Below are 23,621 nucleotides of genomic sequence, written 5' to 3' on the forward strand. Positions count from 1 at the left end.
GTACTCACTCTACAGCTCGGTGTAGTAAAGCCCTCGCGACGTCTGCCAGCGCCGGCGACGTCACTTGCGCATGCGCACGGTGGAGCGTCACACCCACCCGCCCACGGTACAGGATCAGCCTCCCTTCTTCAGTCCAGTTACTGCCAATCAATCTCAAGCACAAACTGGTACAGGGGATGGACTGGTCAACCACTTAACCAAGTCAAATGTGAACATTTTAATAAGTGCCTGTTTTTATTCATGCAATTTCAACAGTGCCTTGATAAACGTTTCAGGATTGTCCATTAGAAAAAGATGTGACCGGTGATGGTTTACTACCTTACAAAATATGTTCAGACTCCTCTGTTTTGTTTATTAACGCATAAAACTTGTATATACAACTAGATTAACGCTTTTAATATATTTTTCTTCCTTATTTGAAGTTAATTTGAGTTGTTGCGTTGAGCATTTGTTGTCAGTTTGTGTTATGAACTATTTATGCATTTGAGGTATTCATATTTGCATTCTTATTTAAAAAGAATATAAAAAATGAGCGGTTTCATACATATCACACTATATACAAGAAAACATCACGTGACACTGACTGATGTGGCGATTGGGAATATTTAGGAACGTCAATCACTAATAAATTTATTCGTAAAATCAATAAATGATATTATGATTAATAATTATATTAAGGAACATATAATAAAAAAATGAAAAGATTGGTTTATTTATGAAATTTAAACAGTTAGCAATTACCTTTTCATATTGATCCAATAAACATGCATTCAATATAAAGCATAAGAGTCTTGAAGTAACGGGAAAACATTTAAGAATTTGAAACAGTAAACATATAAAAAAAATATTTTACGCCTTAGTCATGGACGATTTTTAATGATCAATAAGGTCAAACAAATGTATACGGTTACATATTCAACACACTCTTATTATCTAATAACTGTACATAGGAACACATTGTGGCGATTCGTTTCCAGTCGGACGTTTTTCCGCTTCGCGCCACTGCTGTGTTTTCCGTTCTCTCTCCGACTGCGGGCGGTTTTCGGCGGGTTCCGTTAAAATGGCGCTTCGGTTGCTAGGAGCTGCAACCCATCTGAGAGAAAGTGACAGCGGGTAAAAGCCATCTCCGACACGGGAGGGTATAAGGGCGCAATGGCGGCTCTTGATCAGAAATCACCCAACGTGCTTCTGCAGAGTCTGTGTTGTAAGATCACGGGCAAGAGTGAAGGTAATAAGACGCATCACATTGCTGATCACTGACAGACAGCTGGTGAAACATGGTGGTATTGTGTAGTGGTGGACTGGTCGTGTGATATCTTTTATTGATGTGATGCTGCGTAATGGAGAATCATATCTCCACTTGATGAATGAAATATCAGAGGGGCCCTTGTTTCAGCCGGACCATTCCTGTCAACAAGAGACTGGGATGTTAGTGATGTTATCGGCTCTCTGCAACTGTCTTCAGGTTTATGCATGTGTGAATTATAAAATGAGACGAATACAGAATAGACATTTCTCTTTTTACTTGCACCGTAATATGCAATGATTCACTTGACTGTAGAGATGGAATACTTGGAAGAATATGATCTCTACCTTCAATTTACAGAAGCAGTTTTGTCTCTTTTATAAAGAGATTTGACATTTAGTTCTAGATATAGATCTTGTTTTAGAAATACGACTTGGCATCAGAATGTTTCTAATGCTTTGAATGATCTACTACCACCTCTCAAAAGTTTGGACATCGCTTGTTTCTTCTTGTCTAAAAAATATTAAATAGGCTTGTGCTTAAATAAGTGAGCTTTTGGTCCAATATTAAACTTGCTCATGTATTTATTTATTTACAAAGCAATTTTGCATCTCAAAACAACACATCATACATTAGTTTTCATTCACTACTTTTTACAAAGCATCTTATGAAGAATGCCCAGTCTGTGCAGAACTGCAGGCAAAAGGAAGCTTTTTTTGAGAAATACGATATTTCATATGATTTTCTAGGTCACTACATAAGATCCCTTCGCTTTCATTTGTGTTATTTTTATGACAATTCGCGAATGGTTCCGTTCATGTGTAACAGTCTGTTATTTGTACATCCTTCTGCTTATGATTTTTCTGCTATTGTTCTCAGCTGAGGTGGCCCATCAGTTCCAGTACGCTGTGCGAGTCATTGGGAGTAATTATGCACCCACCATTGAACGGGATGAGTTTCTAGTGTCCGAGAAAATTAAAAAAGAGTGTGAGTCATCCGAATCCCTTGTGTTATTCAAGAGCTGTTATGCATTAGGAGAGCTGTCATAGAACATGCTGTATGACAGTTTGAAAACTCTAATCTAATAGTCCATCGTATTGATTCCTAGTAGCAGCGGATGAAGCGATTTCTTTGTTAACATTAATGCAATTAAATAACACTTTTTAAAGCATTTATTATTGTTAAATATTTATTTCACATTTACATTTATGCATTCAACTGACACAATCTGTTTTTCGAAAGCTTATTTTAGTGCAATCAAGTGATATTTTTTTAAAGGATTATGTCTGTTGTCTGGGAATCAAACTCATGACCTTTGAGCTCCAGGAACTTTATATTCTAATATTGCATATATGTATATTAATATTGTATTGTAATAGTGTAAAGTATAATTAAAGTGAACTATCCCTATAAGTGGTATTTAAACTGTTACTAAGAAACAAGTGCATGATTTATTCTTTTGTGTTTTTAAACTGTATTTGTGTTTGTTTGTCTTTCGTTCTAGTGTTGAAACAACGGAGAGAGGCAGATGCTGCTCTTTTCTCTGAGTTGCACAGAAAGCTTCAGACTCAGGTCAGTGTAACTAATCATCCAGTTAACTAATACATAACTAGTCAAGATTGTCTAAAAAGCATGTTGAAGCACAAATCGTTCATTTTCAAAATCGTATTTTTTTGTGGTTAAACAGGGTGTGTTGAAACACAGATGGTCCATCTTGTATCTCCTGCTCAGCCTCTGTGAGGACCCGAAGAAACCGTCCAGCAGGGTGCCTGTATGGAATTTTCTGCAGCCATCCCCCAGATTAAAAAAGAACCAATGATATAATGCAAATCATTTTTATGATGTCAGCAGATTATTTTGTTTAGTTTTGGAATTAAAGGAATAGATCGGAATAGAATAGATCAGCGGTCAAGTCTTTGTTTATCCCTACAGGTGAGTAGTTATGGATCTCTGTTTGCTCAGGCTTTGCCACGCGATGTCCACTCCACCCCGTTCTACTTCGCCCGTCCTCAGAGTCTCCCTCTCAGTTACCCGGAGCGCTCTGCGGCGGCCCATAATTCCAGCATGGCCACCAGTGGGATCAGCAGTATGGGGGTGTTCTCCATCAACGGGCCAGGCCCGACACCATCTCTGCTTACAGGGTGAGTGACTGTGGCTGGGCATTTAAATGTGGTTTAAAGATAATACAGAGAATTTTTTTTTTTATTATACACAATATGTATATATCTTTTATGATATGAAGCTGTATTTGTAGTCTATTTAATTGGACTGCTCCACACCCATCTATTATTAATGCAGTTATCTAGCGCCTGCAGCACTTAAGATATGTTAAACACGGCCATGTGCTCAAAGCCTTGAATTAATTGATTGCTGGATCCATTTCACAGTAAATCTGTAGGGCAAACAGCGTCATTAAAGTGTCTCAACCTCAATGTCATTATTTGCCCAAAGCTCACCATCACGAGGTCATTAGTGAACTCCCACAGGTAATAATAATGGCTTTCGTCTCAAGAACATAGCTTTTAACCTGGAAATAGATGGGTAGTAAAAATCATAACACAAGCAAACAAACTACTTTTCCAAACTTTAACAAACCTCCATACCTCATACGTTTAAAAATCAGTCATATTGATTTGATTTTAACAAATGTGTTTGTGTTCCAGACCTGGTCCACAGGTAGTCGGTGAGTCCATGAGAGGGTCTCGTCTAGCCTGGACTGTCCCAGTCTCAGGTTCCCCCTCCGGGGCAGCTGCCGCCCCTCGGCCCCCCAGTGGACCCTCCGCCAGCCCGGCTCCCAAAGCCCCAAATAGGAGACGGGATGGAGACAGCAGTGGTGAGTTTCCATAGCAACAGCAAAGGACATTCTGAGCTGTATCGATGGCAGAAATTAGTTGTAAGTTTAAAATGTTGTGTCAGTGTTCACATAGTATACACAAAGCAAAATCCTGTCTTGTTTTTAATTTCCTTGAATTACAGAACAAGGTTTAGATTAAAACTAAAGCGCTCCATTTTTACAATAGATTTTATAATGTTGTTTTTTTAGATTAGATTTTTTTTTTTGTAGTTGTAAAGATTGTCTCGTCCTGATGAGAATGATGTTGAATTAACGGACATTTCACAGCCTGAAAAGGGTTTTAGATGCAGTTGGCGGACTCGGCACTTTATCCTTCACTCTCGCGACAGATATACGAGTCTGACCTTTACGGCACATTCATTTTAATTCTCGTTTTCCGCACACTTTTTTGTCTCCCGGGCAGCTGAGATCGGAGAAGCCGCTCTGGTGCGAGACCTTCTTTATGTTTTCCAGGGGATTGATGGAAAGTTCATCAAGATGTCCAGCCCAGAGAACAGCTACAAAATTGATCCAAAGGTGAAGTTTTATTACCTCTGTCTGGCATTCTTTCTTTCATCATTTTTGACCTGTATTTTTTATGTTTCTTCCTGTCTTGTCTTTTTAATGTAGTGCTTATTATTAGGGTTGAACCAGGTCTTTGATTTCTGGAGAGTAAAGTCTTGATAAGTCTAATGATAAGAATTTAACATGAATTTGTTTTTGGATTTTTTTTCTGAATCTGAATAAAATTCGCAAAATGAGAAGAGAAGATAGTTATTCTGAAATAACCTTTGAATAAGGCAGAATAGTAATCAGAAAGAATCATTTTCAGATTTTTGCAATAATAAAAACTATATTTATTACCAATATCATAAATATCATTAGAATAATTAAGATTTTTTTTTGCATGTCATTCATTATAAATAAAGCAAGATTTTATTTTTCTTCTGTTTAATAATTTTACTTATTTCTTAAAATAGCAACATGCTTTAGTTTTCTTTTTAGATATTTTTAAGTTAAGTTTCTACCATGCTTCCACTAACAAAGGCCTCCAAGTTTTTTTGTTGTTGTAATGAATGCCTTAATCTCTCAATCAATAATGACTTCATAATGCTTTGTGCAGTCACTTTGCAACTTATAAAATCAGAGTTATTGCCATATAAAGCTTTTATATAACTTCCCACTTCAGTTACACACACACATTAAAAATAAAGAAAGAAATGAAAACTCTCAGAAGTCCCACAGAGATACTTGGAAGTTATTAAGAACAGAATATTCTAGTGAAGCGTTTCTTATAAAAGTGCTCGTAATGTTTATAAATCAGTAACTGTGAGTTCTGATTTAACAAGGGCATGTTAAGTAAAGACCACCTATAGTCACTGCACAAAGTGCATTATGGGAACCGTAAAAGCATTGAGTTCACCAGCTCGCAAAGCCTCGTGAATCCATTTGATCTTCACGGCTCTCAGGCCTTTGTCCTTTTTCTGTATTCCTGGAAGAAGTTGACCGTGAATCAGAGATCATCGATCAGGTCCTTCTAAGTGACACTGTTCAAGTGCTGGATCCATTTGTTTGGGAGAGAACGACATGCCTCTTGTGGAGTTAGATGTGCTGTGTAAACAGACCGACACAGTAACATTAACATTTAGTTTCCTGGGTACCCATTAAGACCAGTCCCTTTCAGTTCTGGATGTCATATATCAGACGGCGAAATATTGATGAATAAAAGATAAAGAATTATTTTGGGGGTTATTTTTGTGGTGAAGCAGGTTCGCAATCGTACATCATACGTGTATCTTTTTTCTTAAAGGGATAATTCACCCAAAATGTAAAATTTGCTATGAATTTATTCACTTATATCACAAAGATGTTGGTAACAATTTTATTTTTCTACTAAAACACTTAACGTTTCTTTACTTCAAACTGTGGATCTTAGTGATTTATGAAGTATACATACATTTTTTTTGTGTAAACTATCCCTTTTTATTTATTTAATGCTATTCATATTTAATGTATTCATTAAAAATAATTTTCACATGGCTGTGAAATAGGTTTCTTTTTCATAAAATGTATAGTTTATATATTTCACTTTGATGTGAAATATATTTCCATTGAGATTATCCAGACCACTAATTGACTAACAGTTGTTTTATTAACCTTATATTTTTGCGGATGAAATGTGAAGGAACTGGTTGTCTGTTTTGTAATGGTTTGCTTTGAAGGAATCTTGTGACATTTACCAGTGAGCACTTCATTAAATCGCTTCAGTAGGCATTTGTTCAATGTTATAAAAGAGTTTTAGTGTTAAAGGTGGCAAATGCAGCCCGAAAAAGAGCCAAAATAAGTAACACTTCATGGTTATCTCCAAGATGTTTCACAGGGTTACATGGACAGCAATCTCCACTTTACAGTTACTATAATGTCACAATTATCCTATACAGCCACAGAAAAAAGAGACAATTTCAAAGTTATTTTCTGTTTTTCTGAATTTACTATTTATGGGTATGTGTTTAGGTAAAATTATCGTTTTTCATTTATCGCATCATTTATTCGTAGAAAATGAAGACCTAAATTACTGCAAAGAAAAAAAGTTAATTCACTTTTAAACAAACCAACTTTAATATTTCTATATGTATTTTGGAGAAGTTTTCATGCTGTTAGTCTTTCACATTGGTGTTGGATGACTTTGTTACCGCTAAGGTTTGATTTGGTTGAAATTCAGCAGGCAATGGACTGGAAGGCCACGATACATCTAGAAATGCTGATTAAATGAAAATTTGGAATGGGCTCTTAAAGGGATACTTCACCCAAAAAGGAAAATTCTGTCATTGTTTACCCACCCTCAGATTGTTTCATACCATATACATTTCTTTGTTCTGGTGAACACAGAGAAAGATATTTGGAAAAATGTCCACTACCAACCTTCTTTTGTTCTGTTGAACACAAAATTAGATATTTTGTAGAAATAAGGAAAACAAACTGTTCTGTTTTGATGCTGTTCCGGAATTGGAAATTACTAACATTCTCACAAATATCTGTCTCTCTGTTTATTACAACAAAGTCATTTATACAGGTGTGAAATTACATGAGGGTGAGTAAATGATGACAAAATTTTCGTTTTTGGGTGAACGATCCGCGGCTTTATACTTTTATTGACTTTTTTTGTTCTGACATTAAATGTATTCCTGTAGCTCTCCTTCGGTGAAAAACAAATACTGATAAAAATGTATAGATTGAAATGCAGGCCAAGTCACTTTGGATTAATGCAAAACTGTTGATTTTGACATTGTTGTGTATTATACAACAAGGCTCTTAATTTGTTGTGCATTATTCAACATGTGAATAAGCAATATGTGTTTTGTTTTGTAGGTTCCCGTGTGTAAATCTCTGAGAGATACAAGCAGCAGACTGGCCGAGCTCGGCTGGCTACATAATAAAATCAGAAAATACACAGATTCTCACAGTCTGGACCGAGCCTTTGGACTAGTGGGACAGGTGAGGAATGACCACAAACACCTAGCATGCAACAAGTAGTCCATATTTTTCATGCATCCTTTCTTTGTCCTTTAGAGTTTTTGTGCCGCCTTGCATCAAGAGCTCAAGGAATATTACAGACTACTGTCTGTACTTCATGCACAGGTGAGCGTGCCTCAGGTGAGGATGTACGTGTTTGATCCGCAGCGGTTATTCACTGTCATTGGTGTGAACTGTGTATGTATGTTTAGATTCAGGTGGAGGATGATCAGGGTGTAAATGACAGCATGGAGAGCAGTCTGACTCTGAGGAGGCTGCTGGTGTGGACCTACGACCCCAAGGTTCGTCTGAAAACGCTGGCGGCCCTCGTGGACTACTGCCAAGGTTAGAGCTAATGCAATCTGAAACTAAATGATAAAAAATCACATGTGAAAAGTCATTTAGCTCCTAAAAGGTTCATTTTACATGCATTTTAGTCCTTAATCCCAATCAGAATTCACAGGCAAAATGCTGCATTTGGCTTGAAGACTTAACTGTCTCTCTCAGGTCGTAAAGGAGGGGAGTTGGCCTCAGCCGTACACGCGTACGGCAAGACGGGTGACCCCCACATGAGGGCATTGATCCAGCACATCCTCGGTCTGGTGTCCCACCCCATTCTCAACTTCCTGTATCGCTGGATATATGACGGAGAGCTGGAGGATACGTACCATGAGGTCAGCGCTGCTGTCTTTGCAAAGTCATTCTAGGACACCCTTGGTTAGGACTTTTGTTGTCAAGACTGATTTAAAACATCCCTACTGAAGCGGCTTCTCAAGAGTCTGCATTTCAGAACCACATACTGCAGTCTTTGTATTAATTTGCCTGAAATAGGTAGAGTAATAGTCAAGGAAATTAAAATTATTAACTGGAAATAATTAATAAATGAAAGTAAAATTACAGCTGAAGCAAGTTGAACTAAATTGCAATTAAAAAAAGTAATAAAATGACTAAAGCACATAACAAAACTGCTGAAAAAAACTAAACTGAAATGAAATCACTACAAATATTAATAAAAACACATTTATATTAAAAATAAATTATTCTGGTGACTAACATGTTTTAGAGAGAAAAGACAAATATAATTGACAAAATTGTTGGACTTTTAGACACTTAAGGCCATTGCACATTGAGTCCGAAATTTGCATGTGAAATTTCTGCATGTTAAAAATAAATACGACCTCACGTTGTGCCAATCACAATTACACACTACCTCCGATATTTTCGTCCGTCATAAAAAATGGGACTGGTTTCGATTTTCTGCGTTTTTTGCATCCGTAGCAAGCATTTTGAGAGGCGTTTGGACAATTCAGTGACACCGTACAAACAGGCGCCAAATATGAACTATTTGCAAAGACTTTTAAGGTTTGAAATTTTTCTGAAAGTTTGTGCATCCAATTTTTTTAAATGGTATTATTCAGAAATAGGAAGTATGCTAATTTTATAAATAGTATAAGTAAAAATTCTTGTTTCTTTACTGAAAACGGTGTAGAAAAGTATATTGAGGATTTTTTTATTCCTTAATCCAGATATCTATAATAAATCTATTGCATCCAGAATAAAAGTTTTTGCCTGTGCATATTTATTTTGTATTTATAAATATACACACGCATGCATTTATAAAATATGTGCATGTAAATATTAAGATTTATATATAGTTTTACCTATTAAGGATGTGATTAATCGCAATTTTTCGATGAACAGCCCTAATGAAAATCTTAAATCTTTTATGTGGTTCCTCTTTCACTGGCTTCAATTCCAGTACTACATGTAAAGAACATTCATAGACTACATTGTATGAATAATTAATCCATTCTTGTCCCAATGAAAAAAATGTTAAACACTTTTGAAATAAAAAAATAGTGAATAAAAGTAAATATGTGTGCATCTGCATATCAATCATAGCTGCTTGGTAAAAATATCAGTTCATCTAAAGAGAAAATTGCTTTGAAACCATTTCAGGACAAACGCATAAATATCGAGAGATGTATTGAATATCATCAAAAGGCAAAAAAAATATTGAGGTATAATTGCATTAGCAAATATTGCACCAACACACTTTCATATAATGGAGGCAGATCTCGGGACAGTGTTCTCATATCGACTGGTGTTGACTAAGCGCTGTTCGGTGTCTGAGAAATACAGCTACACTTGAGTGTGATTTAGTCTTTGTAGTAGAGTAGGCGGGGCGAGACCGTGGTTCGAGTCCGGTGAGTAATTGTGAATTGGCGCCAGCTGTGCGCACACCGGGCTCGAATCACGTAGGAGATGGGAGCATAAAAGGAACGAGCGACCGGACCGTCGAAGAGAGAGGACCGGGCCCGAACTTGTGTTTGTATTTGTATTTATGTTTATGTTATTTCGCCGGCGGTCGTCCGTGAGGGGCCGCCGGCTGTTTTTATTTCTGTTAATAAATGTTTAATGTCTGCCGGTTCCCGCCTCCTTCCTTCCATTTTATTGAGATTTGTTACATTGGTGCCGAAACCCGGGAGGAAGGAGAGACATGCTGTCGGAGAGTCCTCGCCGCCGAGTGGCCTCGCGGTGCCGGAGAGTTCGGGCAGCGCGGACGAAGGGCGTCCGCCAGTGGCTGCCCGAAGCGGTGGCTCTGGGGAAACGGAAGTGCACAGTGCGGCCACCGTCAAAACTTCGGTGGAACGGCGACCTTTGCTGCCGCGCCCCTGGGTCGAGGTGGGGTGGCTTTCGTCCAAGTGGGAGCGGGGGGGTTGCCGCCGTCCGCCAGAGGCCGGAGCCTGTGTCCGTCCCCCGAGGGGGAGGAGCAGGGGGCGGAAGTGCCGGGTGAGCCACCGCCTGCCAGAGGCCGGAGCCTGCGTCCGTCCGCCCAAGGGGGAGGAACAGGGGACGGGGAACCCGCCCCGACTCCCGGATAAAGGAGGAGCCACCGCCGGCCGCCAGGGGGCGGACGGTCGAGCCGTCCACCGAAGCCCCAGGGCCACCGCAAGGCACCGCGAAGGAGAGTACTCCGGCTGGTTGAGGACCGAGCGGCAGCATGTCGGGGAACCGGATTTTTTTTTTTTTTCCTCTCTCCCCTCTCTCTTTCCGGTCGCTCCGAGGGCTCCCGTCTCCATTGTCTCGTCTCGTCGCTGCATACCCCCCACCCCACCCCCCCCGAGGGAGGGGGAGGGAGCTTGCACAGTCGCGGGGGTACCCCCCGGCCTGTGAGGGGTGATGGGGGTATGTAGTAGAGTAGGCGGGGCGAGACCGTGGTTCGAGTCCGGTGAGTAATTGTGAATTGGCGCCAGCTGTGCGCACACCGGGCTCGAATCACGTAGGAGATGGGAGCATAAAAGGAACGAGCGACCGGACCGTCGAAGAGAGAGGACCGGGCCCGAACTTGTGTTTGTATTTGTATTTATGTTATTTCGCCGGCGGTCGTCCGTGAGGGGCCGCCGGCTGTTTTTATTTCTGTTAATAAATGTTTAATGTCTGCCGGTTCCCGCCTCCTTCCTTCCATTTTATTGAGATTTGTTACAGTCTTCCAGACGCGCAATGAACCACAGTCTCCTGCACACAGACACCCAGATGAGGACAAATGAGGATGTGCTAATGGACCCTTCCACTTCTTCCACTTTTTCTTTGTCTTTCTCTTCCACCACCCCTCGGTCCACTTTTCCTTGTCCTTCTCCGGCATTACCAAATAGAGTCAATGAATCTTTCTTTAGTTAGTCTGAAGTCTTTGGGCGTGAAAGAGTTATCGTCCAATCGACGCCTGACCGCATTGGCACCAAATGAACACTCCTAATCACAGGTTTTAATCTTTCGGTTGTTGAAGTGTAATGGGCTTTTTCACGGCGTAAGCACAGTTGAGGGTGGAGATATAATGTTACAATTTTCAGGGCCAGAGGTTCACGAGCTTCTCGTTTAGCTTGGTGCCGTTATTCTCTGCAGATGTCGTTTTAATATATTCCGGGTACTGATGTACCGATTTGCTTTACCACGCCGCATTATTTCTTCTCCATCTGTGTAATAACGGAGGAAAGGTCATTTGGTGTTTTAGAGTGAAGGTTGACTAGTAAAGATACGAAAGGTATCATCAATAACTGTGATATTATAAACAGTGAATATAGATGTTGTGTTAACGCTACACAAATGAAAACATCAGCAGCAGTATCTTCAGTATTCTTCTGCAGGACACAAAAGAAGATATTTTGAAGAATGTTGTTAACCGCACATTGCACTCCATTGATGTTCATTGTATGAACACAAACATTTACTTTAATTAATTTACATTAATTAGCAGGCGCTTTTATAGAGGCAATTGGGACAACATAAGGACAACAAAATGCATAAGTGCAATTTTTTTTTTTGGGTAGAAAAGAGAAAGAAGTCAGTACAACGATCAGGTGCTGCCTTAAGAGATGTGTTTTCAGCCGATTAGTAAAGATGGCTACAGAATCTGCTGATCTTGTAGCAGTGGACAGATCATTCCACAAATGTGGAAAAGATCCAGAGTACGTACGTGAGCATAGTTTTATTTTTCTTCTCTTTTTGGGATTGCACCCAAAGACATTGTTCGCTTACAGAGCGCAGGGATCTGGCCGGTAAGACATTTCTCAAAATATCTTCTTTTGTGTTGATGAAAGAGTTATATACAGGTTTTGAACAACATTTGAAAGCGATTAAATGATCAAATAAAGTCTTTTTTATTTTAGTGTGCACTATCCCAATAAGAACCAAAACGGCCTCTTTCTCTCTGTCATCTCCCTCCACTTATATTTTAAGCAAAGTTTATTAGCCCAAAACATTTACTGATAGCATAATAATATACCTGTAAACTTTTCATTGTTCTGCTACAAAGGAAGATATTTGAAAGAATGTCAGTAAGGAAACAGATCACATCACCCATTGACAATTGACTCCCATAGTCTTTATTCTCCCTACTATGGCAGTCAATGTGGCATGAGATCGGTTTGGTAACTGACATTCTTCCAAATATCTTCCTTTGTGTTTAGCACAACAAATCGTTTGTGCTGGTTCAGAACAACTTGAGTAAATACTCACCAGTAAATGTTGACAGAAGTTTCATTTATGGTTGAACTATCCTTTAAAGGACACATTTTCTACAACAAGGCTAGTCAACTGGCGGCCCACGTGCCAAATGTGGCCTGCCCATCATCATTACCTGTCCCGTCTTAATATTTCAAATTAGTGAAGAGACTTTAAGAACGGTGTGGTAAGAAATGCACGTCCTGAGACGCAAGATCTTTTAAAGTTCAAAACGCTGCTACATTCAATACGAACGTAATTGCCGCGGCTCGTAACTATTGACGTCTTATAAAGCGATTTGATCTGTCTGTCCAAGAAACTTGATGTTATTTGAAAAGTTATAATCGGCAATTCACATCCACAGGCAGTTGGTTTGCGCATGCGATAGCTCACATTCCTAAACACGTCTTGTGCTCTTGAAAGTAACTGCAGGAAGAGTTCTACACTATGTGAAATGTTGTCTCAGAAATGTCATTCTGTATGATTTGAACGGCTATATTTACGAAAAACAGCTGTTCAGGACAAGAATGCGATTGGAATTTACCCGAAGATGTTATAATGGTGATCAGTTTCTAAACTAATTCGCATTATCAGATGCCAGTTTAACGTCAAGGGGCAGGGATTTCATTGAAAATAAAATTCAATTAAAAAGATAATATCCCTATTAATTTAATATAATTTAAGGCAAAAATACTGGATGCAATATTTGTGTCCATGTTTTAATATATGACCTATAAGTAACAGCCACAAAAAGGCATTAGGAGGATTGGTTATTATTCCTAATAGTACAGAAATTAGTCATTTCTTAAACTCTCTTTGACTAACAGAATGTGTGATTTCAGTTCTTTGTAGCATCAGATCCAACAGTGAAGACGGACAGACTGTGGCATGATAAATACTCACTGAGGAAGAGTATGATCCCGTCCTTCATCACCATGGATAAGGCCAGGAAGGTACGGCTTTCATGTCACTACAACAGATCAAACATCTCACAATGACCAGACAGACCAACTGATCTCCAGAAACACTTTTTGGTTAATTATTCATATTAACTATACGTATACATGTCAGCTTTTCTTCTTTTTTTTTTTTTCATTGATGTTTTCTCATTATGTTTCAGGTGCTGCTCATCGGCAAATCCATCAACTTCCTGCATCAGGTGTGCCACGACAGGACGCCGCCGGGAAAGATCATGCCGTCTTCTAAATCCAGCGACTCGCCCAAAGACGGTAAGCTGGTGCTAATGCAGGTGCTTAAAATAGGCACGTTTATGCTGTCTAATGCGATATTTGCGGCCGTAATGGCAGCTAATAGTTAAATAAACTGCTGAAAGTAGAGAGGGGGATTGATTTATTGTGAGGGAAAGTGCTGTTTTTGAGCACCCGTCTCTGGTGTAGTTGTCCGTATCGACGCTGGCTGTATTTAGCGTCTTTCTAAGCGGGGCTGATCAATGCTCTTAGCCTCCAGCATACACGTGCTTCAGTGTCTTTCTAGATTGACCTTTAGTTTGCTTTTCACTTTGACTGTTTATTATTTACTTTTTTGCTTTTCCATTTGTCGTTTTGCTTATTCGTACAATAATTGTTTTCTTGCTTCATATTTGAAGTAAATGTGCAGCATACATCAGAGTCGCTCATTTTAATTTTCAAATAATTTATATTTTTGCAGACTTTATATATATTATTTCATAGAAAATATTGTATATAAAATATTATAGTTTTTGAAGATCAATGGAGTGCAATGTGCGGTTAACAACATTCTTCAAAATATCTTCTTTTGTGCTCTTTGGCGCTTTCTTTATAATAGTAATATACAATTTGATTATACTTTATTCCCTTGTTTTCTCTTTCGACTTATTGTTTGTTAATTAATTGTTAATAGTTTTTTATTTATTCTCAATCTCTCCCCCTCTCTCACTCTTTATTAACATTTTTCTCCATGCTTTCTTTCATTTATTTTCTTTCCTTCTTTCTTTCTTTCTTTCTTTCTTTTTATTTCTTTCATTATACATAAAACGAGTAATGACACGAAATATATAACATCACATTGGACCTTTTTCAAGTTTCCGGGTTTCTCAGCAGCAGAAATCATCATAGTTAGTTAAACTACCATAGAGGTGAATGGGAGACTAAACAAATATAATTTTTGCGTTCTCATTTGCTCGAATTGCAAAAGAAAAACTCAATGATAGTGTTTTTACTAACAAAATTAAAAATTTGATAACGTCAGTCAAAAGAGAGAATGAAGTCCCAATTTTCATGACTTCCATAGACGCTGTATAAGAAACACCCTTGCATTAGAGTTAACAATTTTTTTGTAATTTGATGCAAAAGTAATATAAAACTATCTATAGTGTCATAAACGTACATGCATTTTTTTATGAAAATTAAAAATTACTCTTTGTTTCTTTCTCTCTCAGCGACAGAGTTGTTCACTGATCTTGAAGGGGCTTTTCAGAGTAAGATAGACGCTGCTTATTTCGAGACCAGTAAGTATCTGTTGGACGTGTTGAATAAGAACTATCAGCTGCTGGAGCATCTTCAGGCCATGAGAAGATACCTCCTGCTGGGTCAGGGAGATTTCATTCGACACCTCATGGACCTCCTAAAGTGAGTCTGTGCATTTTAAATGAGAGACCTTGTGTTTTTGACTTGTCATACTGTATATCCTCAGTATTTACAAAGAAACCAATCTTTTCTTTTCTTCAATTTCTCAGGCCAGAGTTGGTGAGGGCCGCCACTACCCTTTACCAACACAATCTAACAGGTATCCTGGAGACCGCTGTCAGGGCGACCAATGCCCAGTTTGACAGTCCAGAGATCTTGAAAAGACTCGATGTCCGGCTGCTGGAGGTACTTTGGAAGACTTTAAAACGAACAATGAGCGTTTTTCAACGAATGTTTTTTATTCAGTGTGTTGTTGAGTCTTACTCAATGTGTAGTGTTGTTTTCTTTAGGTGTCTCCTGGGGACACCGGTTGGGACGTCTTCAGTCTGGACTATCATGTGGATGGACCCATTGCCACGGTAACCGAACACAATCTTTCATCCTATATAACCGACAGAGAAACACACACAGCAGCTGTCGCATCCATCTGTCCTCTTCTGTGCCTGATGTGAAAAGGCATAAATGAACAACATTGTGTTTTTTTTCCTGCGTCAGGTGTTCACCCGTGAGTGTATGAGTCATTACCTGCGAGTGTTTAACTTCCTGTGGAGGGCGAAAAGAATGGAGTACATCCTAACGGACATCTGGAAGGGTCAGATGTGCAATGCCAAGCTGCTGAAGAGCATGCCAGGTGAGTGCAGTACCATACAACACCACCAGGGGCAACAGCAAAATCAAAAAATTTGCCTGTACCATAAATTTGAAGAATGCAGTCCTAAATTTATGTTGTGTAAACTTGTATGTAATTTACAATATATGAAAAAATTAAATATATTTATGCATTTGTCGGAGGCTTTAATCCAATGTGACATTCAAGGTATTTTTTATGAGTGTGTTCTGTTCTCTGGGTATTGAATCCATGCAATGTTCATCTTTCTTTGTATGTTATGTGTGTTCATCTAGAGCTCTCTGGCGTGCTGCACCAGTGTCACGTTCTCGCCTCGGAGATGGTTCACTTCATTCATCAAATGCAGTATTACATCACGTTTGAGGTGCGCGTTTCCATCTCTCCTGCAGATATAGAGTGTGAATAAGCTGTGTTGCCTATGAATTGGTGTTCGTACAGGTTTAGCCAAATGTCCTCACTTACATGAAATATGACAACCAGCTTGGGATATTTTTCTGTCTAATGCTGTACATGTTTCTGTGAGGGTTAGGTTAAGAAAATCATAAGCCTGATATAAAATCAGTGTAAGTCTTTGAAATGAGCTTACTAATATTGTGCCAACAACATGTTTGGGTGCGTGTAGGTGTTGGAATGCTCGTGGGATGAGTTGTGGAATAAGGTTCATCAGGCTCGGGATCTGGATCACATCATAGCGGCTCATGATGTTTTCCTGGACACCATCATCTCTCGCTGCCTGCTGGACGTTAATAACAGGGTATGATTTAACATAACCAATGTTTTCATTTATTTTTATTGCACTCCTCTCCAAAAATATCTGAAATTGATGACTTGGACCAAATGATACAGAAGGCAGCCAATAAGAGTCCAGCACTTCTTAGGGTGAAACCTAAAGAATCTTGTTCATAAAATTTAGGGAAAGGATGACTACGCAGAAGAGGCAAAAATGTGTTATTAATTTAATTATTAAATAAACTATATATTGAATTTGTTTTAATTTATTTAGAATAGTTTTACTTGCAGCATAACTCCCATAGTAACATTTGCATTATTCCATAGTTTTGATGATGAGTCTTATAATAGTTTATATATATACACATACACAATAATATACATATACATCCACGGAAAAAATGAAGAGACCCTTTCAAAGACTATTTTCTGAATTGACTATTTATAGGTTTGTGTTTGGGTACAATTATAATTTTTGTTTCATTCTGTGAACTAATAATAATATTTATATCAAATTTCATTTTTTTTTAGACACATACTGCAAAGACAACAAGTTCATATTCACTTTTAAACAATACAACAGTAGAATATTTGGGAACAGTTTAATAATTATTTTTTATATGATAACCTTGATTTTTATCACAGTTTCCATGTCATTCTCTCAGTCTTTCACATTGCTGTTAGATGACTTTGTCACTCCTGAGGATTGATTTTGTTAAAATTCAACAGACACTGGACTGGACTGACCACAATACATCTAGAATGCTGAATCACTGAAAATTTGAAATTGTCTCTTATTTTAATTTCCGCGCAGTATACACACAATATCTGTAGGAATATACATGTTTATTATTATGTAAGAATGATCTGTCACACATCTCTTTTATCCCGTCTGTATCTGCAGTCTCTGTTGAATCAGTTGCGTGCAGTGTTCGATCAGATCATTGAGTTCCAGAGCGCTCAGGACGCACTGTACCGCTCCGCTCTAGAAGAACTGCAGCTGCGCGTCCAGTACGAGGACAAGAAGAAGCAAAGAGAGGAGATGGTGCGTACACGGGGGATAAGATGAAGCCACTACATTTAAACTGATATTTGTGCCTTCCTTTTGCTCACTGCACGTGTGATTATACGTAACCATCAAGTTCAAATTATTAGATGTATTAATGTGCCTGATGCTTTTGAATTAATCTTGGTTTCCTATTTTCATGCATACACAGGCACAGGATAAGCACACAGTGAATGTTTGTCCCCATAAAACTGTCTAAATATCTCCATGCTCTAAGAATTACAATCCACTCATTTATTTGGCATATGAGAGTTAATTCTGCTTTTAGCAGCGTGGTGTTGCTTTGTTCCCTTTGATTGTTTGTCTCTGGTAAAGTGCTGTAAGAGACTTTCACTGTGTTTGTTTATAGCCGTGTGTGTTTGTGTTTCAGGGAGAGTGGGGCGTAACGGCAGAGCAGGAGGCGGCAGAGAACAAGCGTGTGCAGGAGTATAAGGACACCATACCAAAAATGTGCTCCCAGCTCAGATTGCTTACACACTTCTACCAGGTACACGACACGCCCGCGTACACGCCCTTCACACCCATTTCTAACATTTGCTTTTATCAAGTAAATCAAAATCATTTAATGCACGTGTGAAAACATGCTAATCTTACCTTTAGCGAGTTTAGTAGAGGGTTTTAATGCTAATTCTTGGTGTGTTTAAGCCGCTTAATGGCAAATGCATGTAACAGTTAGATTAATTTTTTACATTTAATGCATTTGGAATTTTATCCTTGCAGTGCATTTAAGATATGCATTTTATCACACATGTTCTCGGTGTCTTGAACCAATGATTTTTGCATGAAAAAAACATTTGCATGAAAAAAACATTTTGTTTATATTTACATTTTTCAAGCTTCTCTATTTTATTTCTCTTTATTTCTCTATTTTACTTCTCTATAAGTATTTAATGGCTATTAGATCTTTTTTTGTTTTGTAATGTACAGTATTTACTGAATCATTCTGTTTTATAACTGCAAATAGCAAAAGTGGTTTTTAATCTCTTGTGTATAAAATGTTTCTTTGTGTCCTAACCTTCTCAGAAATTGTGCCACATTGCACAAACCTAAATTTTTTTAATAAATAATTTCAGTCAAAAGTCTGTAAATATTATGGGAAGCAATATATTGGAAAAAAGTCCTATATATTCATAAAACAATATTGTAAAGCTTTGGCAAAGGAAAAACAAAACGTTTTAAGAAAAAATCTAAACTAAATTTTCGTCTTAATACCTGATTTTTTTTTTTTTTTTGCAACTATATAGCATTGTTTTTATTCCATATACTTTTAGTTGTACTGGAATTTTTTTAATAATTGTTTTATTTATTCCTGAATGCATGTCTAATTTTTCGCTAAATTAACACTTTACAATAAGGTGCTATTTCTTAACAATTAATTAATTCATTAGCTAACATGAACTAACAATGAACAATACTTCTACAGCATTTATTCATATTAATTCCTGTTAATTTCAGCCTTTACTAATACATTATTAAAAGTGTTGCCACTGTTAACATTAGTTAATGCACCATGAACTAACATGAATAACTGTATTGACATGAACTAACATTAACAAGGATTAACAAATGCTGGAAAAATAAATAAGTTCATTGTTAGCTAATGTTAGCTAACGGATTTACTTTTGTTAACTAATAGCACCTCATGGTAAAGTGTTACCATTAAAGGCCAAATGTATGTTTTGTCTCTAAACACTACATTGTTGCCCTCACCTGAACTGCAGCATCGTTCACAACTTTCAAAAAGCAGCTCAAAACATACCTGTTCCGCATTTATGAGACTAACCAATAAATGTGTTGACAAAATGTAGATATGCTCTCCTACTTGGAAGTCCCTTTGGATAAAATCGTCTGCCAAATGAATAATTGTAATAAGCTTGCCATATTATGCACACAAGCATCACGGTTGACAGCTCTGGATGTTATGCAGAGATGAAAGTTTCTCATGTTTCTGTCTCCGGTCCTCCAGGGCATCGTGCGGGAGTTTCTACGGCTGCTAATGACCTGCTCTGATGAGAGTCTTCAGTTTCTCAGTTTCCGTCTGGACTTCAACGAACATTACAAAACCCGTGATCCACGTCTGCGACCCTCACTTGGAGCCTCCAGAGGGCGACGAAGCTCCAACATCTGATTCTTGACTCTTTTGCAGAGAACGTTAATGTTGTGTAGTTGTTGTGTCAAGAGACTTCATTGATAGGGCTAACCGGAACTCTTCTGCCGCTCGCATAACATGGAAATAAAAAATGTGTTCATCTTATATTTTATTTCCTTGTCATGGCCAAATTATTTCTGTCATACAATCAACAATCTGCTGGTTTTATAGAAAATAACAGTAAGTAGGATGAGCTCACAGGTCTTTTGGGAGTTATTTTCAGTTTCGTCATTAATGTGCGAATATACTTTTTTGTTTGTGTTTACATTTGTTGATATTTAATTGAATACTTTCACTTTTGTTACCTTCATCTTTTTTCCTATTGCATAAGAGTTTGTCATTTTTAAAAAGCTCCAGGCGCTTACAATATGCTTTTTCTTCTGTGCTTTTTTTATATTAGTTTTGTGGTTCTGATTTCATGACATCTTGCTCTGTGTGTCAATTTTGTTTTTATACAGGCAGTGCCTTCTGTACGGCTTGTGTTTAAAAAATGAGAATCTTAAGTCAACCGGTTCTTTGTTAATATAAATGGGATGTAATGTACAAAATTCAGTACATGCACTTAAATGAACTACGTGACCTCTGTAAGATCCTATAAACTCACCTCATTTCTCTTGTCACGTAAAATCAATTACCCACAATGCCATGTGACCTGATCAGACATCTGGTTGATACTGTGAGGATAAAGTTGCTGAAATATTGCAAGATTACAGATTGCAAAAGTAGTGTTTATCCCTCAACTCACTTAGTTTCATCTTGCCTCCTCCAAATACGAAGAAGAAATTGACTGAAGAATGAACTGATGTCATTTGATTCGATGAAAAGATAATGAGCTGTTGTGACTGTATTTTAATGTCAAATGTGTAGAGAATTAAGAAGAATATGACTTTAAAATTATTGAAGTGTTTAAAAGTCTGTGCTGTAAAGCAAACATGTACAAATGCAGAATTCAACGAACAAACATCCTGTCATTCTTTTCTGGAATAATAAACCTTTTTATATATGATAATGATGTCTACACACTTTTGATTTTTAAAGCAAAGTACAGAAGAGTTTCTAAATAATTTATATAAACAAAGTCTTTCTCGGTTTGCTTTTACATAAGAACTTTTTTAACACCACACAAACATCATTTATATCCAAATCAAATTCATACATGTCATTTTTTTATGAAACCGAACATCCACCTCAACCTAGAAATAATTTCTGGAACAGCGCTGTTTATTGTTAATACATTTAATGTTTTAATATTACTAAATGTTTATTGTTTAACTGGTTACTGAATATTTTAATGTTATTATAACATTATTTAATCAGTGGCTTTATTTAACTGTAAATTCAGTGGTTATTTGGGGATTTGATATAGGAAATATCCTAAATCCGAGTTGTCTGGAACGCAGCATATAAAACAACTGTAACGTTAGACTAAAATCGCGCATGCAAACCAAAAAAAATACTAGCAATTATACTAGATTCAATGAGATTAATGTATTTGTATTAATTTTAAGGGAAACTAAAATGCTCGTTTTGGGTCTGAAACCTAAAAAATGCCCGTTAAACGGAGTGCAGTTTGAATGCGTGATGACGTTAAAAAAGCGACGTCGCGTGCATGCCACAACCGTTACCGTACACGTTTAAAACAGCACGCCGCTGCTACTGTGAAATTATCGACCCTTGCCACCTTTACTTCCAGCTTTTGTCTAATAATACTGGAAAAGACTCAAGTTGCAAGTTTTAACAAACATCTAATATTTTATTGAATAATTAAAGGTAGCTAATTGTCAACCATTGTTAACTTTGCATACTGTATTGTGATTTATTTTGTACTGTTGAGCTTTTGCGATCATTTTTTAACTTTCACACTTTAGAAACTCTTCTGAAAGAAAACAATAGAATATCTAATGGGTTTAATGGTTATAATAGGTTTTAATCGAAACTATAATGTCCTATATGGCGTATTAAGGCCCAAAACAAATTCACGTTTCACTGTATGTTACAGTTTCATGTGGTCCACGCCAAAACGTCAACGTCATGATATCTTGTAATTCTGCTTCTTGTCCACAAGGTGTCCCTCGTGTTTCAAAAAGGCAGAGGATATCTGGACTGGTCCAGGTGGGGACATACAGGTAATGATGCATCATAAAATAAATCCACAATACTTTCCGCTGTCCCTTTCACTTACTTTAATATTACTGTGATACTATAGAAAATTAAGAACCATTTAAAGTTCTTACAAAATTCAAGAAATCAAACCCAAACATCCTTTCCTGAACTTGATACTGAATATTAAACAAAACCTTTTGTCTGATGTAGTAAATTGAAAAAAAAAAACACAGACTCGGCCCTAGTTTTTAAAAATAAGATCTGAATGGATATTTAATATCACACACACACACACACATACAATTGCACTGACGCACTGCTGCAGGCTCACGTCCTCATGTGTGCGTGTCTGCGTGTGTATGCACTGACTGCAGAGCATGCATGTGTATGTGTGTCAGTGGGTTGCTGTATCATCTCTGCTCCTTTGCTGAGGCACCTCTTGTGTCTCTCCCCCTCCCTCTCTCTCTCTCTCTCTCTCTCTCTCTCTCTCTTTCTCCTGCATCACCTCTCTTCCAGCACAGCAGCATTGGTTTGAGCAGCGAGACGGCTTCCTCTCCTCTCCCAGATTCGTCCTCTCCTGGGCAGCAGTGCGGCGGTTCTCTGGCGCTGCTGGTTCTCTGCGTCCTGCTCATCATGATCCTGTGGGTGAAGATGGGAGAAGACTCCCTGGTGGAGCTTATCAGACGACTCGACGTTATCATACGGAAAATCGGTAGGATGAGCTGTGAGCGCTTGCGTGTGTGCATGTGTGTGAGAGAATCGAGAGAAATGTATGGTTACAGTAGCTCGGGGTTGTTTTGATGCTGCTGTTTGACTTTGCTTTTGTACATTTCGCTGGGAATGGTTTTGGTCCATTCTGCATCTGAATGATTGAATCTTTTCAAAATACAGCTCACGCTAAATATATTTTGTAGTTTTTTGGTTTCAATTGAATTTGAGTTTTATTCAGAAAGTTATACGGACAGTTTATTATGACACTTGTACTTTTTGTGAATATCCCGTTCCTTGACCTGTCTCTTTATCCTCAGCATTTCATTCATCTTCATGTCTTCGGCAAGGTAACCTTAGCCTTGTTATTGTGATGTCTTCATCCTCTTTTTCTTTACAGTGGTTCTGAGATGTTTGCCAGTGGCTTTGAACTAAACCCACACACACCAGCACAATGAAACGGCAAACACGCACAGCGTAACAGCATCTTCTCTCAGATTTGTGGTATTTAAAACTATTATGTGTCTCTTTTAGTGGAGATGTTTTGGCCCTCAGCGTTCTGAAGTATAAAGATACACGTTACTGTTTACGCTGTGGTGAAGTTAACTTGCTTGACTGCTTATTTTCCCACACACACACTTTTAACATCAGCTGTAATAATTGTCTTTTTTTCTTTGTTTCTGTCTTAATGCTCTAACCAATATAACTAACATTGACAGTCAAGGGCCATGAAGTAATCACATAAATATACTCTCATGACTTGCCTGAAGTGATTTGATTGGAGCATGTCAGACACCTCAGCCAATCACAAAGCATGACTAACTTAAAGATTTCAGACTGACCCTTTGACATCGCCGATAAAACTGTGTTATCTATATTTTTACACACATTGTTTATTTTGAATTCATACTGTCGCTGTGGGTTGCTTGTGGTCCTCTCTTCTCACTACGAGAGAGAGAATCTGATGCTGCGTCCCAAT

The 23,621-nt window shown here is 37.9% G+C and overlaps 1 protein-coding gene across 2 annotated transcripts; it reads left to right on the forward strand.

Moving 5' to 3' along the window:
* The first annotated feature begins 995 nt into the window (after nt 1-995).
* tubgcp3 (tubulin, gamma complex associated protein 3) lies at nt 996-20,840 on the forward strand. 2 transcript variants are annotated; one of them, XM_056737894.1, is made up of 22 exons: nt 996-1,228; nt 2,126-2,233; nt 2,751-2,818; nt 2,934-3,017; nt 3,179-3,387; nt 3,910-4,079; nt 4,504-4,616; nt 7,449-7,574; nt 7,650-7,718; nt 7,805-7,937; nt 8,100-8,266; nt 13,436-13,546; nt 13,714-13,822; nt 15,013-15,202; nt 15,310-15,445; nt 15,550-15,618; nt 15,755-15,890; nt 16,163-16,251; nt 16,510-16,641; nt 17,521-17,661; nt 18,053-18,169; nt 19,649-20,840. In XM_056737894.1, exons 1-22 carry the CDS (start codon nt 1,153-1,155, stop codon nt 19,808-19,810), a joined length of 2,715 nt encoding a protein of 904 aa, XP_056593872.1. In that variant the 5' UTR covers nt 996-1,152; the 3' UTR covers nt 19,811-20,840. The 2 variants fall into 2 exon arrangements, with proteins under 2 accessions (XP_056593872.1, XP_056593882.1); XM_056737904.1 differs by having other exon boundaries at nt 3,209-3,387.
* The last annotated feature ends 2,781 nt before the right edge of the window (nt 20,841-23,621 follow it).

This window comes from Triplophysa dalaica, chromosome 2 (genome assembly GCF_015846415.1).
Source record: "Triplophysa dalaica isolate WHDGS20190420 chromosome 2, ASM1584641v1, whole genome shotgun sequence".
In the NCBI taxonomy this organism is placed as follows: Eukaryota; Metazoa; Chordata; class Actinopteri; order Cypriniformes; family Nemacheilidae; genus Triplophysa; species Triplophysa dalaica.

Excerpts from the sequence above, each read along its gene's own strand:
- tubgcp3 (XM_056737894.1), top strand. The coding sequence starts at position 1,153 with ATGGCGGCTCTTGATCAGAAATCACCCAACGTGCTTCTGCAGAGTCTG. Across the intron at positions 7,719-7,804 it reads TGTCTGTACTTCATGCACAG|ATTCAGGTGGAGGATGATCA; the intron begins GTGAGCGTGCCT and ends ATGTATGTTTAG. Across the intron at positions 13,823-15,012 it reads CAGCGACTCGCCCAAAGACG|CGACAGAGTTGTTCACTGAT; the intron begins GTAAGCTGGTGC and ends TTTCTCTCTCAG.